This window comes from Pseudophryne corroboree, chromosome 8, assembly GCF_028390025.1.
Source record: "Pseudophryne corroboree isolate aPseCor3 chromosome 8, aPseCor3.hap2, whole genome shotgun sequence".
Classification (NCBI taxonomy): Eukaryota; Metazoa; Chordata; class Amphibia; order Anura; family Myobatrachidae; genus Pseudophryne; species Pseudophryne corroboree.
Genome location: NC_086451.1, coordinates 234495848 through 234509858, shown reverse-complemented (window position 1 = coordinate 234509858; position 14011 = coordinate 234495848). Strand labels below are relative to the sequence as shown.

At 50.6% G+C, this 14011-nt stretch overlaps 1 protein-coding gene across 3 annotated transcripts in view; it reads right to left on the bottom strand.

Moving 5' to 3' along the window:
• GDPD2 (glycerophosphodiester phosphodiesterase domain containing 2) overlaps positions 1 to 13688 on the bottom strand; it is a 375381-nt gene extending 361693 nt beyond the window's left edge. Inside the window, exon 1 of one of the 3 annotated variants that reach the window (XM_063937109.1) lies at positions 13483 to 13688. In XM_063937109.1, the coding sequence (XP_063793179.1) occupies positions 13483 to 13518 (36 nt within the window). In that variant the 5' untranslated portion in view covers positions 13519 to 13688. Of the gene's footprint in view, positions 1 to 13266; positions 13441 to 13482 lie in introns of those variants that run through there. The other 2 variants (XM_063937108.1, XM_063937106.1) reach the window with 2 other exon arrangements.
• Between the last annotated feature and the right edge of the window lie 323 nt (positions 13689 to 14011).

The window sequence follows — 14011 nt, the reverse complement described above, 5'->3', positions numbered from 1 at the left end:
CCAAGCAGAGGTGATGTTTTTAGAGTAGAATGCAGGACCTATATATTGTTCAACTCCACTGTGTCATTTAGACCACATGGTATTAGAGTTCCCAAAACATAGATCCAATATGCCTCTCTTTTGCATAATAGATTAAATTTATCCCCTCCACGTCTTGTCGGTCCTATTTGTTCTATTGCTTTTGACTGTTTGCAGGAAGAGGAGAAACGTCCCAGTTGAAACACCACCGCAGGAAACTTCTTGGTCTCACACCAAGAGACATATTTCTTCAAAATACGAGACGTTACCCCTTTCCTAGCCTGTATGAGGGTAGGAATGACCTTCTTCGGAATGCCCTTCCGAACTAGTATCAGGCGTTCAACCTCCATGCCGTCAAACGTAGCCGCGGTAAGTCTTGATGGGCGAACGGCCCCTGCTGCAGCAGGTCCTCCCGAAGAGGAAGAGACTTCGGCTCTTCCTGCAAGAGATTCAGAATGTCCGCGTACCAAGCCCGCCTTAGCCAGTCTGGAGCAATGAGGATCGCTTGAACTCTTGTTCTCCTTACCAGCTTTAGAACTCTTGGAATGAGTGGGAGTGGTGGAAACACATACACCAACTGGAACACCCACTGAGACACCAGGGCGTCCACTGGTACTGCTTGTGGGTCCCTCGACCTGGAACAATAGCGTTGAAGCTTCTTGTTGAGATGAGAGGCCATCAGGTCTACTTGGGGTAAGCCCCAAAGGTCTGTTATTTCCTTGATCACCTCCGGATGGAGACCCCACTCCCCCCGGATGGAGATCGTGTCTGCTGAGGAAGTCTGCTTCCCAGTTGTTCACTCCCGGAATGAAGATTGCAGAGAGCACAAACGCGTGTTTTTCTGCCCAGAGGATGATTCTTGTCACCTCTGACATCGCAGCTCTGCTCTTCATTCCGCCCTGTCGGTTTATGTAAGCCACCGTCGTTACATTGTCCAACTGTACTTGAATGGCCCGATTTCTTAGAAGATGGGCCGCCTGAAGAAGACCGTTGCAGACGGCTCTTAGTTCCAGGATGTTGATCGGCAGGCTGGCTTCCAGACTTGACCACTTTCCTTCGAAGGTTTCCCCTTGGAGTGACTGTGCCCTAGCCCTGGAGGCTCGCATCCGTTGTTAGAAGGACCCAGTCCTGAATCCCAAATCTGCGGCTCTCCAGAAGGCGAGGCAGTTGGAGCCACCAGAGGAGTGAAATCCTGGCCTTTGGCGACAAACAAATTCTCTGGTGCATGTGTAGATGAGATCCTGACCACTTGTCCAGGAGATCCAGCTGGAAGGCCCGAGCATGGAACCTCCCGTAGTGGAGAGCCTCGTAAGAGGCCACCATCTTCGCGAAAAGGCGAATGCATTGATGAACTGACACCCGGGCTGGCTTCAGGACTTCCCGGACCATTGTTTGTATCACCAACGCCTTTTCCTGTGGAAGAAACACCCTCTGCACTTCATCCCCAGAAAATACAACCTCCGGGTTGGTTCCAAATGAGATTTTGGAAGGTTCAGAATCCAACTGTGGACTCCGAGTAGGCGGGTTGTGAGTACAATAGACTGCAACAGCTCCTCCTTGGACGATGCCTTTATCAGTAGATCGTCCAGATACGGAATGATGTTTAACCCCTGTTTTCGGGTAGAACCATCACCTCCGCCATCACCTTGGTGAACACCCTTGGTGCTGTAAAGAGGCTGAATGGCAGGGCCTGGAACTGGAAAGGACAGTCCAGTAGTGCAAAACGGAGATAAGCCTGATGCGGTAACCAAATCGGAATGTGGAGGTACGCATCCTTGATATCCAGGGATACTAGGAATTCCATCTCTTCCAGACCTGATATCACTGCCCTGAGAGACTCCATTTTGAACTTGAACTCCTTCAGAAAAGAGTTCAGTGATTTTAGGTTCAGAATGGGCCTGACCGAACCATCCGGTTTCGGTACCACGAAAAGGTTCGAATAGTAACCCGTGACATGCAAATGAGGAGGTACTGGCACAATGACCTGTGTCTCCAACAACTTCTGGACCGCTGCTTGTAGGACAGTCCTGTCCGCCAGCAGAACTGGCAAGCCTGATTTGAAAAATCGGTGAGGAGGGAGACTTTGAAATTCCAACCTGTATCCCTGGGACACAATATCTATCACCCAGGGATCCAGGCCGGACGATACCCAGACGTGACTGAACTGCCTGAGCCTCGCTCCGACTGGCCCCACCTCCAGGACGAGCAGTCCACCGTCATGCAGAGGACTTCGGCGTACTGGAAGCAGGCTTAGTTTCCTGGGATCCCTGCCGCAGCAGGTTTTTTGGATTTAGGTCGACCTCCCCTAAAGAAGGTATTGGACGGTTTGGCCTTTCTAGGCTTGTTAGACCAAAAGGACTGTGATGCTGATGAAGAGAATGATTTCTTCGGAGCAGGTGCAGCTGAGGGAAGGAACAGAGACTTACCCGCTGTAGCCATGGATATCCACGCATCCAAAGCTTCCCCAAAAAGAGCCTGACCTGTGTAGGGTAGGGACTCCACACTTTTCTTGGATTCCGCGTCGGCCGACCACTGGCGCAGCCACAGTCCCCGACGAGCTGAAACAGACATGGAAGAGATCCCCGCAGCCATTGAACTCAGGTCTTTCAATGATTCTACCATAAAACCTGCTGAATCATGAATGTTACGCAAAAACAAGTCAACATCACCCTTATCCATTGTATACAAATCTTCAAGTAAGGTGCCGGACCATTTTACTATAGCTTTTGCAATCCATGCACTAGCAATAGTGGGACGTAATACGGCCCCCGAAGCGGTGTACATTGATTTAAGTGTACTATCAATTTTTCGATCAACCGGTTCCTTTAAGGTGGTAGATCCCGGAACAGGTAAAACCACCTTTTTTGAGAGTCTGGACACAGATGCGTCAACAATTGGCGGGCTTTCCCATTTTTTCCTATCCTCCTAAGGGAAAGGAAACACCACCTGGACCCTTTTAGGGATCTGGAATTTTCTCTCAGGGTTTTCCCATGCTTTCTCAAATATAGCATTTAATTCCTTTTGATGCAGGGAAGGTTAGCGAGGCTTTCTTATTTTCAGGGAAAAAAGCCTCCTCAACCTGCTCAGGTGTTGTATCATTAATATTCAATACATCCCTGATTGCCTCTCTTGCAAAGGGGGTGCAATTGATGATAGAGGCTGACCCCCGCAACACATCCCCAGTACAGTCTATGGTATCAGAATCGGTATCCGTGTCATCTTGCATGACATGAACAAGCGCACGTTTGTGGGAGTATATAGCGGAGCGTCCTGAGGTACCAGAATCAGGCCATACTGCCATAGAAATCTGTAATACGTGGGTTGCGGATTCATTACTTACAACCCTATCTGAAATCTGAGAAATCCAAGATTTGATGTAGGAAAATCACTCAGGTTCCCTTGCTGGAATCTGTGCTAAACCAGTGCTATCCCGATTACATGGAATGGGATCATCCTGGGAGGACATATCCTCCGCAGCATATGACACAGTGTCCCTGGACATAGCTAAAGGAGACCACAAAACACCCCACGCACACACAGGGAAGGACAGACAGAGAGTTTCACCCCCAAGAATGGCAAGAGAGAGACAGAGATTGGAGCCAACCCACACACAGCGCTTTTAACCAAAGGGAGACCCCTTGTCAGCGCTGACTGTGCACCTTAATAGGATACACAGTCGTATTGCAGCCTCTCCCGCCCCCTTCTATAACCCCCTGGTACCGTGAGAGATAGCTGGAGTTGCTGTGGAGGGATCCACGCTGTGCATGCAGGAAAATGGCGCTGAACGCTGCTGGGTCCGCTCTGAGGAGAAGCTTCGCCCCCAAAATGGCACTGTTTTCCCGCTCTTCATCTGATTATACTGGCCGGAGGATTGATGCTGGCTGAGATCCTGGGACCCCGACAGGCTTTGTGACCAGTGTAGGGTGTAAGCGCTGGCCCAGGGCGCCCCTCAATGCGCCGCACTATGTACCGCTGAGCCATCCCTGAGCGCAGTGAATACTGCGCTCCTACCCTGCTGCCGCCATCTACACACCGGCCTCCCGCTTCCAAGGGGGGTCGGTGTCATACTCGCCACAATCTTCAGCTCTGTAAGGGGGTGGCGGCATGCTGCTGGGGTGAGCGATCTCCTGTGGCGGGGAGCGATCTATCCCCTCAGGAGCTCAGTGTCCTGTCAGCGGAGTTAGTAGCTCAGACCCCGCAGGGCGGACACTACTCTCCCCCTTAGTCCCACGCTGCAGGGAGGCTGTTGCCAGCAGCCTCCCTGTAAAATAAACTCTAAAATAACATTTTACTAGAAAAGCTCTGGAGAGCTCCCCTAGCTGTGACCGGCTCCTCCGGGCACATTTTCTAAACCGAGTCTGGTAGGAGGGGCGGGATCCGGTCTGAAGATCGACAGTATCTAGGTCGACAATGTTTAGGTCAACCACTATAGGTCGACATGGATGGAAGGTCGATAGGGTTTCTAGGTCGACATGTGCTAGGTCGACAAGTCTAAAGGTCGACATGAGTTTTTCACATTTTTTTTCTTTTTTGGAATTTTTTCATACTTAACGATCCACGTGGACTACGATTGGAACGGTAAAGTGTGCCGAGCGAAGCGGTAACGGAGCGAAGGCACCATGCCCGAAGCATGGCGAGCGAAGCGAGCCATGCGAGGGGACGCGGTGCACTAATTTGGGATTCCGGTCACTCTACGAAGAAAACGACACACACAAAAAAAATAAAAATTTCCTCATGTCGACCTTTAGACCTGTCGACCTAGCACATGTCGACCTAGAAACCCTGTCGACCTTCCATCCATGTCGACCTAGTGACTGTCGACCTATAGTGGTCGACCTAAACATTGTCGACCTAGATACTGTCGATTTGATGAACCACACCCGGACGGGCATAGAGGGGGGAGCCAGCCCACACTCTCAAACTCTTAAAGTGCCAATGGCTCCTGGTGGACCCGTCTATACCCCATGGTAATAATGTGGACCACAGCATCCTCTAGGACAGGGATGGGGAACCTTCGGCCCTCCAGCTGTTGTTGAACTACACATACCAGCATGCCTTGCAACAGTTTTGCTATTTGGTCATGCTAAAACTGTTGCAGGGCATGCTGGGATGTGTAGTTCAACAACAGCTGGAGGACCGAAGGTTCCCCATCCCTGCTCTAGGACGTAAGAGAAAACGAGATTTATGGTAAGAACTTACCGTTGTTAAATCTCTTTCTGCGAGGTACACTGGGCTCCACAAGGAATAACATCGGGGTGTAGAGTAGGATCTTGAACAGTGGCACCAACAGGCTCAAAGCTTTGACTGTTCCCAAGATGCACAGTGCCGCCTCCTCTATAACCCCGCCTCCGTGCAAAGGAGCTCAGTTTCATTAACCAGCCCAATGCAGTTGCAGGTACCAGAGACGACAATCGCTCGTAGCCAATTACACCACACACTCACCACAGGAGAGGGGTGTCAGCGGCTATGCCATACCAACCCAAAGAAGTTAAGTGCGTCAGGGAAGGCGCCTTGTGGAGCCAGTGCACCTCGCAGAAGGAGATTTAACAACGGTAAGTTCTATGGCTGCCTGCATCGACTTAACGATCGCAGGCCTAAGCTCTGAGGTACCATCAGGACTCCCCGCTATACCCCTCCCCCCCCTCATCTATTCTTCTAGCCTCTGTCCTTCTTTTCTCCTCCTTGTTTTTTCTCTTTTTCTCTGTATCTGGGGCAATTTGTAGGTTTTGATCCCCATTTACACTCTCAAACAGTAAAAGAGTCTTAAGGATCTGCTTATTTTCATATGGCAAATATACTTTTTCTCAATTGTACCTTGAATACTGATAAGTCATGGTTGCGGAGAGTAGAGGTTATTATTACTCTGTGACTTTTCTTAAAGTGCTTTATTTGTGCCAGGCTCTTTTTTGCCCCTCATGCTTTTTGTTACTTTCTGTATTGAAAAATTGTGAAAATCTAAATAAACAGATTTTGAAAAAATAAATAAAAACACAACGGCAAGTTCTTACCATAAATCTCGTTTTCTGCTGCAGGGTACACTGGGCTCCTCAAGGAATAACATTGGGGATGTCCTAAAGCAGTTCCTTATGGAAGGGGATGCACTGTAGCGGGCACAAGAACCCGGCGTCCAAAGGAAGCATCCTGGGAGGCGGAAGTATCGAAGGCATAGAACATAATGAACGTGTTCCCAGAGGACCACGTAGCCGCCTTGCACAATTGTTCAAGGGTCGCACCATGGTGGGCCGCCCAAGAAGGTCCAACCGACCGAGTAGAATGGGCTTTGATGGTAGCAGGAACCGGACGACCACCCTGTACATAAGCATGTGCAATCACCATTCTAATCCATCTGGCCAGAGTCTGCTTGGAAGCAGGCCAGCCACGTTTGAGAAAACCAAACAACACGAAAAGAGAATCAGATTTCCTAATAGAGGATGTTCTCTTCACATAGATACGTAAAGCCCGTACTACATCCAAAGACCACTCTTTGATAGACAATTCAGGAGAATTAAAGGCCGGAACCACAATCTCCTAGTTAAGGTGGAAGGAAGACACCACCTTGGGTAAATAACCTGGCCGCGTTCTAAGAACCGCCCGGTCACTGTGAAAAATCAAATAGGGAGACTTACAGGATAAGGCACCCAAGTCCGAGACCCTTCTAGCTGAAGCAATAGCCAGCAAGAATAGCACCTTAAGGGAAAGCCACTTAAGGTCAGCAGAGGCAAGAGGCTCAAACGGAGACTCCTGTAAGGCCTCCAAAACCACCAACGGATCCCAAGGGGCCACAGTTGGCACATAAGGAGGCTGAATCCGCAACACACCCTCAGTGAATGTATGGACATCAGGTAGGGCAGCAATCTTTCTCTGAAACCAAACCGACAAGGCAGAGATGTGAAACTTGAGGGAGGCCAGACGCAGGCCTAAGTCCAGGCCTTATTGTAGAAAGGCCAATAGTTTGGCCGTACTAAACTTGAAAACGTCATGATTGTGAGATGCACACCAAGTAAAGTAAGCATTCCAGACCCTATGGTAGATCCAAGCAGAAGCCGGCTTACGGGCCTTCAACATAGTTTGAACGACCGCCTCAGAAAAACCCTTGGCCCTCTGGACGGAAGCTTCAAGAGCCATGCCGTCAAAGCCAGACGGGCCAAATCCCTGTAAACACAAGGGCCCTGAACAAGGAGGTCTGGTCATTGTGGCAGTAGAAGGGGATGATCCAACGAGAGGCCCTGTAGATCGGAGAATCAGTGCCGCCTGGGCCACGCTGGAGTGACCAGAAGTAGGTTTCCTCCTTCTTGTTTGAACTTCAGTTTTACTCTGGGCAGGAGTGACACTGGAGGGAACACATACGGCAGCTGAAAGTTCCATGGAATTGCCAGAGCATCCACGAACGCAGCTTGAGGATCCCTTGTCCTTGCGCCGAAGACCGGAACCTTGCGATTGTGTCGAGATGCCATCAGATCCACATCTGGAAGGTCCCACGTGTCCGCGAGAAGTTGAAACACCTCCGGATGGAGGCTCCACTCTCCGGCGTGCACGTCCTGACGACTGAGATAGTCCGCTTCCCAGTTCAGAATGCCCGGAATGAACACTGCGGATATGGCCGTCAGATGGCGTTCTGCCCACTGAAGAATCCGTGATACTTCCCTCATTGCCATGCGGCTTCGAGTGCTGCCTTGATGATTGATGTACGCCACCGTGGTGGCGTTGTCCGATTGTACTTGAACAGGTCTGTTCTGTATCAGATGCTGGGCCATTGTCAACGCATTGATCACTGCCCGCAATTCCAGAATATTTATCGGGAGTAGTGACGCCTCCTCTTTCCACCGACCCTGGAGAGAGTGTTGTTCCAACACCGCGCCCCAACCTCTCAGACTGGCATCTGTTGTCAGCAGGACCCAGTTGGATATCCAGAAGGGACGGCACCTGCTCAAACGTTGGTCCTGAAGCCACCAGCTCAGTGACAGGCGGACCTCCGGAGAAAAAGAGATCATGTGAGATCTGATCTGGTGAGTCAGGCCGTCCCATTTGGACAGAATCAACTTCTGCCGAGGGCGAGAATGGAATTGAGCATACTCCACCATGTCGAAAGCCGACACCATGAGACCTAGCACTTACATTGCCAAATGAATCGACACTTGCGGATGAGATAGGAAGCATCGAATCCTGTCCTGAAGTTTCAGGACTTTTCCCTGAGACAGGAATAACCGCTGATTGTGAGTGTCCAATAACGCTTCCAGGTGTACCATGCTTCCAGTTGATCAGCCACCCGTGGGCTTTCATGCTCTGGACCGTCAGATCGAGATGACACAGGAGAAGTTCCGGGGAATTCGCCAGGATCAACAAATTGTCCAAATACGGTAGGAGCCTGACTCCTTGACGGCGGAGTGTAGCCGTCATGACCGCCATTACTTTGGTGAAAACTCGGGAGAGCCATTGTCAAACCAAAGGGTAACGCCCGAAATTGGTAATGGAGGTTGCCCACCGCAAACCTCAGGTACTGCTGATGAAACACCGCAATAGGAATATGTAGGTAGGCATCCTGTATGTCCAGGGAGACCACAAAGTCCCCAGGCTCCAAGGTCAGATTGAGAATGGGCCGCAAGGACCAGTTTGGTTTCGGGACTAGGAACAGCGGTGAGTAGTACCCCTTGCCTCTCTGAGCTAGAGGCACCTGTACCACCACTCCTGTGGTCAGGAGGGAATGTACCACCGAGTGCAAAGTGTTTGCTTTTGCCGGATCCAGAGGCACATCTGTCAGGCAAAATCGATGAGGGGGACGATTCTTGAAGTGTATGGCGTAACCTCGAGTGACGACTTCTCTTACCCAGGAATCTGAAGCGGTCTTTAACCATTCCTAGGCAAAACCTAGATGTCGGCCCCCCACCCTGGAATCCCCCAGAGGGAGGCCCGCCCCGTCATGCGTCAGGCTTGTCAGTTTTGGAAGCTGGCTGATGGGCAGCCCAGGCACGCTTCAGTCTAGGCTTTGCAGGTCTGGAAGCACGAGCTTGCTTTGGGTACGCCTGACCTTTTGCTTTACCTGGAGGACAAAAGGGCCGAGGGAAAGTACTTTTAGGCTTCTGTGCGGAAGGAGCCGTACTAGGTAGGCAAGCTGTTTTAGCAGTAGCCAGATCAGCCACAATCTTATTGAGGTCTTCTCCAAAGAGAATGTCTCCCTTGAAAGTAAGCACCTCTAGGGTTTTCTTGGAATCCATATCCACCGACCAGGATCTCAACCAAAGGATACGTCTGGCCAAGACGGACATAATAGCAACCTTGGCCGCCAGAACCCCGGCATCGGAGGCCGCCTCCTTAAGGTACAGAGAAGCCGTGGTAATATACGAGAGACACTGTCGAGCATGCTCAGATGCGTTGGAAAGCAGTTACGCCTCAAGCTCCTGAGCCTACGCCTCAACAGCTTCAGCAGCCCATGTCGCTGCAATGGTTGGCCTATGCACAGCCCCCGTTAGGGTGTAAATCGCTTTCAAACAACCCACCACACGTCTATCCGTCTGTTACTTCAGAGAGGTGGCGGTTGTTACTGGCAGAGCAGAGGAAACTACCATGTGCGCCACATGAGAATCTACAGGCGGAGGAGTTTCCCAATTCTTACATATCTCCGCAGAGAGAGGATAGCGAGCCAACAGTCTCTTATTTGGTGTGAATTTTGTCCCCGGATTTTCCACGGATTCCTGACGTATGTCAACTAGACATACTAGACAGAATGAGGTAAAACTTGTTTAACCACCTTCTTACGTTTAAACCTATCCGGCTTTTTAGAGACAGCTTCAGGCTCAGGATCATCAGACACCTGAAGAATGAGCCTAATTGCCTCAATCAAATCCGGGACATCCACCAATGATTTCCCTTCCCCATCAGAAACATCTGAGTCAGTGTCTGTGGGATCAGTATATGCACCATCCTCCTCAGATGACGTGTCTGGGATAGCTGTGGATTGGGATGAGATAATGGCCCGTTCAGAAGACGACTTAGTCTTAGGCGGACGAGAGTGACACTTAGATTTAGTCAATGACCGGTTCAAATGCTGGAACTGAGTGGAGATTTGATCTGCCCATGGCGGATTAATAGCAGGGACCATAAACTGCTGCATTGGCACAGGTGGTCCCACAGGGGGTGCCAATTTAGTTACAAGCATGTTTAACAGCGTGGAAAAGGTAGCCCAAGGTGGGTCCTGTGATGCCCCCCGGTGCTACAGACCCACTGGGAGGCAAGGAACCCCCTGAACTCTCAGCTGCCATATTTTCCTCCAACGTGTCTGCGGCATCACCACCACGCAATGTGGAAGAAGCCCCAGCTCCGTTGCCACGTGTGTACTAATGTGCACAATATCGGGCAACCTGGTACAAGTCTTTGCAGCGATATACCTAGCAAGAACGCCCAGTGAAGTGTGACTGTGACGGCACAAACCGGGAGTTCAAGAGTTATATAGGGTGACTATAAATCACAAGTAAAAATACACAGCAAGTATATCTTGTGAAACAAATCCTATATTATACAGAAAAAAACCTGATACACTTAGCCCCCTCAGGTATAGGAATATAGGAGTAGCACGCTGAGTGAAATACCCAATAAGGCAACCACGCAGCAGCTACATGCACACACACATATATAGTCACAAGCGTACCATGCAGAAATTATGCACCATAAAACTGCACTGGACTAGCAATACAAAGTAATACTCAGTATGGCTATATGTGTCAACAATAGATATAACAAAGCACAGTAGATACTGGATGTATATCACAGGGTGTTTGTACCACACAACCCTGAATGTATGCACTCTTTCTTAACTTACACTGTCCCAGTGACAGGTAGAATACTGAAGTGTCCTGTAATATGCACAGCGCTGGCGATCAGGCGGCTTTACAGAGGAGGATTTGCCCCAGCAGTCCCAGAAACAGCTCAGCTCTGTTTGTGATGGCTGCTGACAGGGAGTGAGGGAGACAAATGCAGCTCCAGAGCGGGAACATTTACAGAAATGGCGCCCTGGGGCTGGGGCTACAGGTTAGGCCTGCTCCCCCAGCTGGCATTCCCCACCGGGCGCTGCGGGCCTTGAAAATGGGGTTATTTGAGAGTAAAAACCCCCAGACCTGTGCCCAATGCCCCTGGTGGCTAGTGGAGCGGTTGCCCAATAACAGCGTCCACGCCAGCGCGCACGCAGTCTGCCTCCCGCGGACGCGCTGGATCACGGTAAAGTGTGGCCAAAGAGACCCCTTACCTCCCCCGTACCTGCAGCCACGCGATCCGGGAGGACAGCGGTGTGTGTGTGTGACTGACGCTGGAAAGAATCAGAGCTTCCACTGCAGTGACCCGGCAACCAGGGTGCGGGAGTATACAGCGCCGCTGGGGGTGATGAAGCTTCAGTCAGAAAAGTCTATGTGACTTTACACGCTGCAGCCCTGAAGTCTTGTAGAAGCAAAAGGCAGCCCTCCTGTTATGTGCCTGCTTACTGCATGGCACAAACTCACAAACTGAGCTCCTGTGCACGGAGGCGGGGTGATAGAGGAGGCGGCGCTGTGCATCTTGGGAACAGTCAAAGCTTTGAGCCTGTTGGTGCCTCGGATCAAGATCCTACTCTACACCCCGATGTTATTCCTTGTGGAGCCCAGTGTACCCCGCAGCAGAAATGCCATTTTTTCACCTGATCGCTGCGCTGCGAAAATCGGCAGCGAGCGATCAACTCGAAATGACCCCATAAGTTTACAGCTGTTTTCCCCTGTATTGCAGCAAGAGCAATACTGTCTCCATTGCCAGCAATGGGGACCCAGCACTGCCTTTCCTGCTTCAGCAAAGCTTTCTGGGTGAAGGAACCATGAACCTGCACAGACTGGACATCGCGTATGGGCATGACTCAGCAGCCCGTCACTAGCAGTATTAGGAGAGTGGGGGACACAGCGCTTCACCTCACCTGAGAGAAAAGTAATGCTTAATACCAGCTGCATTTTCATTTGTATCACAGCAGTGTCGGACTGGGAAATGAAGGGCGAAACAGGGGGGATGCAGTGGTACAGGCCCATGCTTAAGGGTGTGGCCTGGTTCCAGTGCCACCACAGAGGTTTGGCTATTACAGTGTGCATGGTCTGGGCCCCTTGAAAAATATAAACTGTATATAGTAAACACTGCTAGTGCATGCAGTAGCGGATCTTGCTACGGGCACACGGTACTTTTGCCCGGTGCGCCGCCTTCCGGAGGGCGCCGCCGCCGTGGTAAGATCCGATACTGGTGGTGCCCCCCCGGTGCCGTACTGCTGTGCGGTGCGCAATGAAGTCATCGCGCACCGCACTGCATTGTGGGAGCGGCACTTAGACACTAGGGGTCATGATTAACCTCTAGTGTCTATGCGGTTCTATGGGAGGGATGTCATGTCGTCTCTCCCATAGATCAGAGGAGCGGCCAGAGACAGAGGGCAGCAGCGGTCGGGAATCAGGAGCGGGGATGGTAAGTATTAATTTTTTTTATTTATTTTTTTAAAAGCGGCACAAACGGGGGCAATGTTACTGGGGCCACAAACGGGGGCAATGCTACTGGGGCCACAAACGGGGGCAACGCTACTGGGGCCACAAACGGGGGCAATGCTACTGGGGCCACAAACGGGGGCAATGCTACTGGGGCCACAAACGGGGGTTAATACTACTGGGGGCACAAACGGGGGTTAATACTACTGGGGGCACAAACGGGGGTTAATACTACTGGGGGCACATTGGCCACATGCCTTTATGAAGCCACGCCACTATTTTCGCCCGGGGCGCCACAAGGGCTAGAACCGGCCCTGAGTGCATGCATGAAAATGTACCACATTAATAACAGCAATGCACTGTAGAAAATACACCATAGTCCTGTGCAGTATTATGTAACATATGTATAATGTAGAATTCACGTGCTGTAGGATAGTCTCTGGAACCTGATACCTAGTGGAGGAGGGGGGCCCACAGGCAGTTGGGTTTCCCCTATGTCACAGTGATACTAAATGATTATGCAGCTGCTATTATTCTTCGTTGATGAGCCCCTTAGTATGGATTTGGCGTTTACCCTATTCCAAATGTAAGGCAGTATTATGTAACTAAGGCATCACAAATGCTGCTGTGCCGAATCTACGAGAACTTACACATCTCCAGCACAAACTACATTTTACATGAACAATTACAATGAAACAAATAATAACATAGTAGAAAGGTAATCTTCACAGCATCAAACCATTCATGAAGAGCCTTTCCTTAGTGAGCGCTATACCTGTAGCCCAGCAATGCACAGAGGGTGTAATCCGCATCATTCATTCCACACGCTGGTCTGTCCCACCACGCGCGCAGCACAGGGTATGCACAGTATAGGCAGCCCTGCCGGCTGCAGCATCTCCTCTCCCGCACTCCAGCAACGGATACATACCGCTCTGTTGCTCATGGAGAGGGCGCAGACTACTGTATATACTTATCAGTGACTTGTAAGTACCTGGAATCCGGCTGTTTCACTCAAATCCAGAATCATAACGTTTCGCTCCCTGCGCTCCCATTATCGTCCACTGGTACAGGAACTCTTCCCTCTTCTACCTTGCTCCTCCTGATACCCTGTTAAACCTCCGAATTTTTCTTCTCATCAGTCCACGATTGCGCGACATCCACATCCCTTTTCCCAAACAGAGCCACCTGCTGACGTGATAGGATATTACAAGATGAAGTCAAAATTTGCGATGACCATGCAGTAGAAACGTAGGGGGTCATTCCGAGTTGTTCGCTCGCAAGCTGCTTTTAGCAGCTTTGCACACGCTAAGCCGCCGCCTACTGGGAGTGAATCTTAGCTTATCAAAATTGCGAACGAAAGATTAGCAGAATTGCGAATAGACACTTCTTAGCAGTTTCTGAGTAGCTCCAGACTTACTCGGCATCTGCGATCAGTTCAGTCAGTGTCGTTCCTGGTTTGACGTCACAAACACACCCAGCGTTCGCCCAGACACTCCTCCGTTTCTCCAGCCACCCCCGCG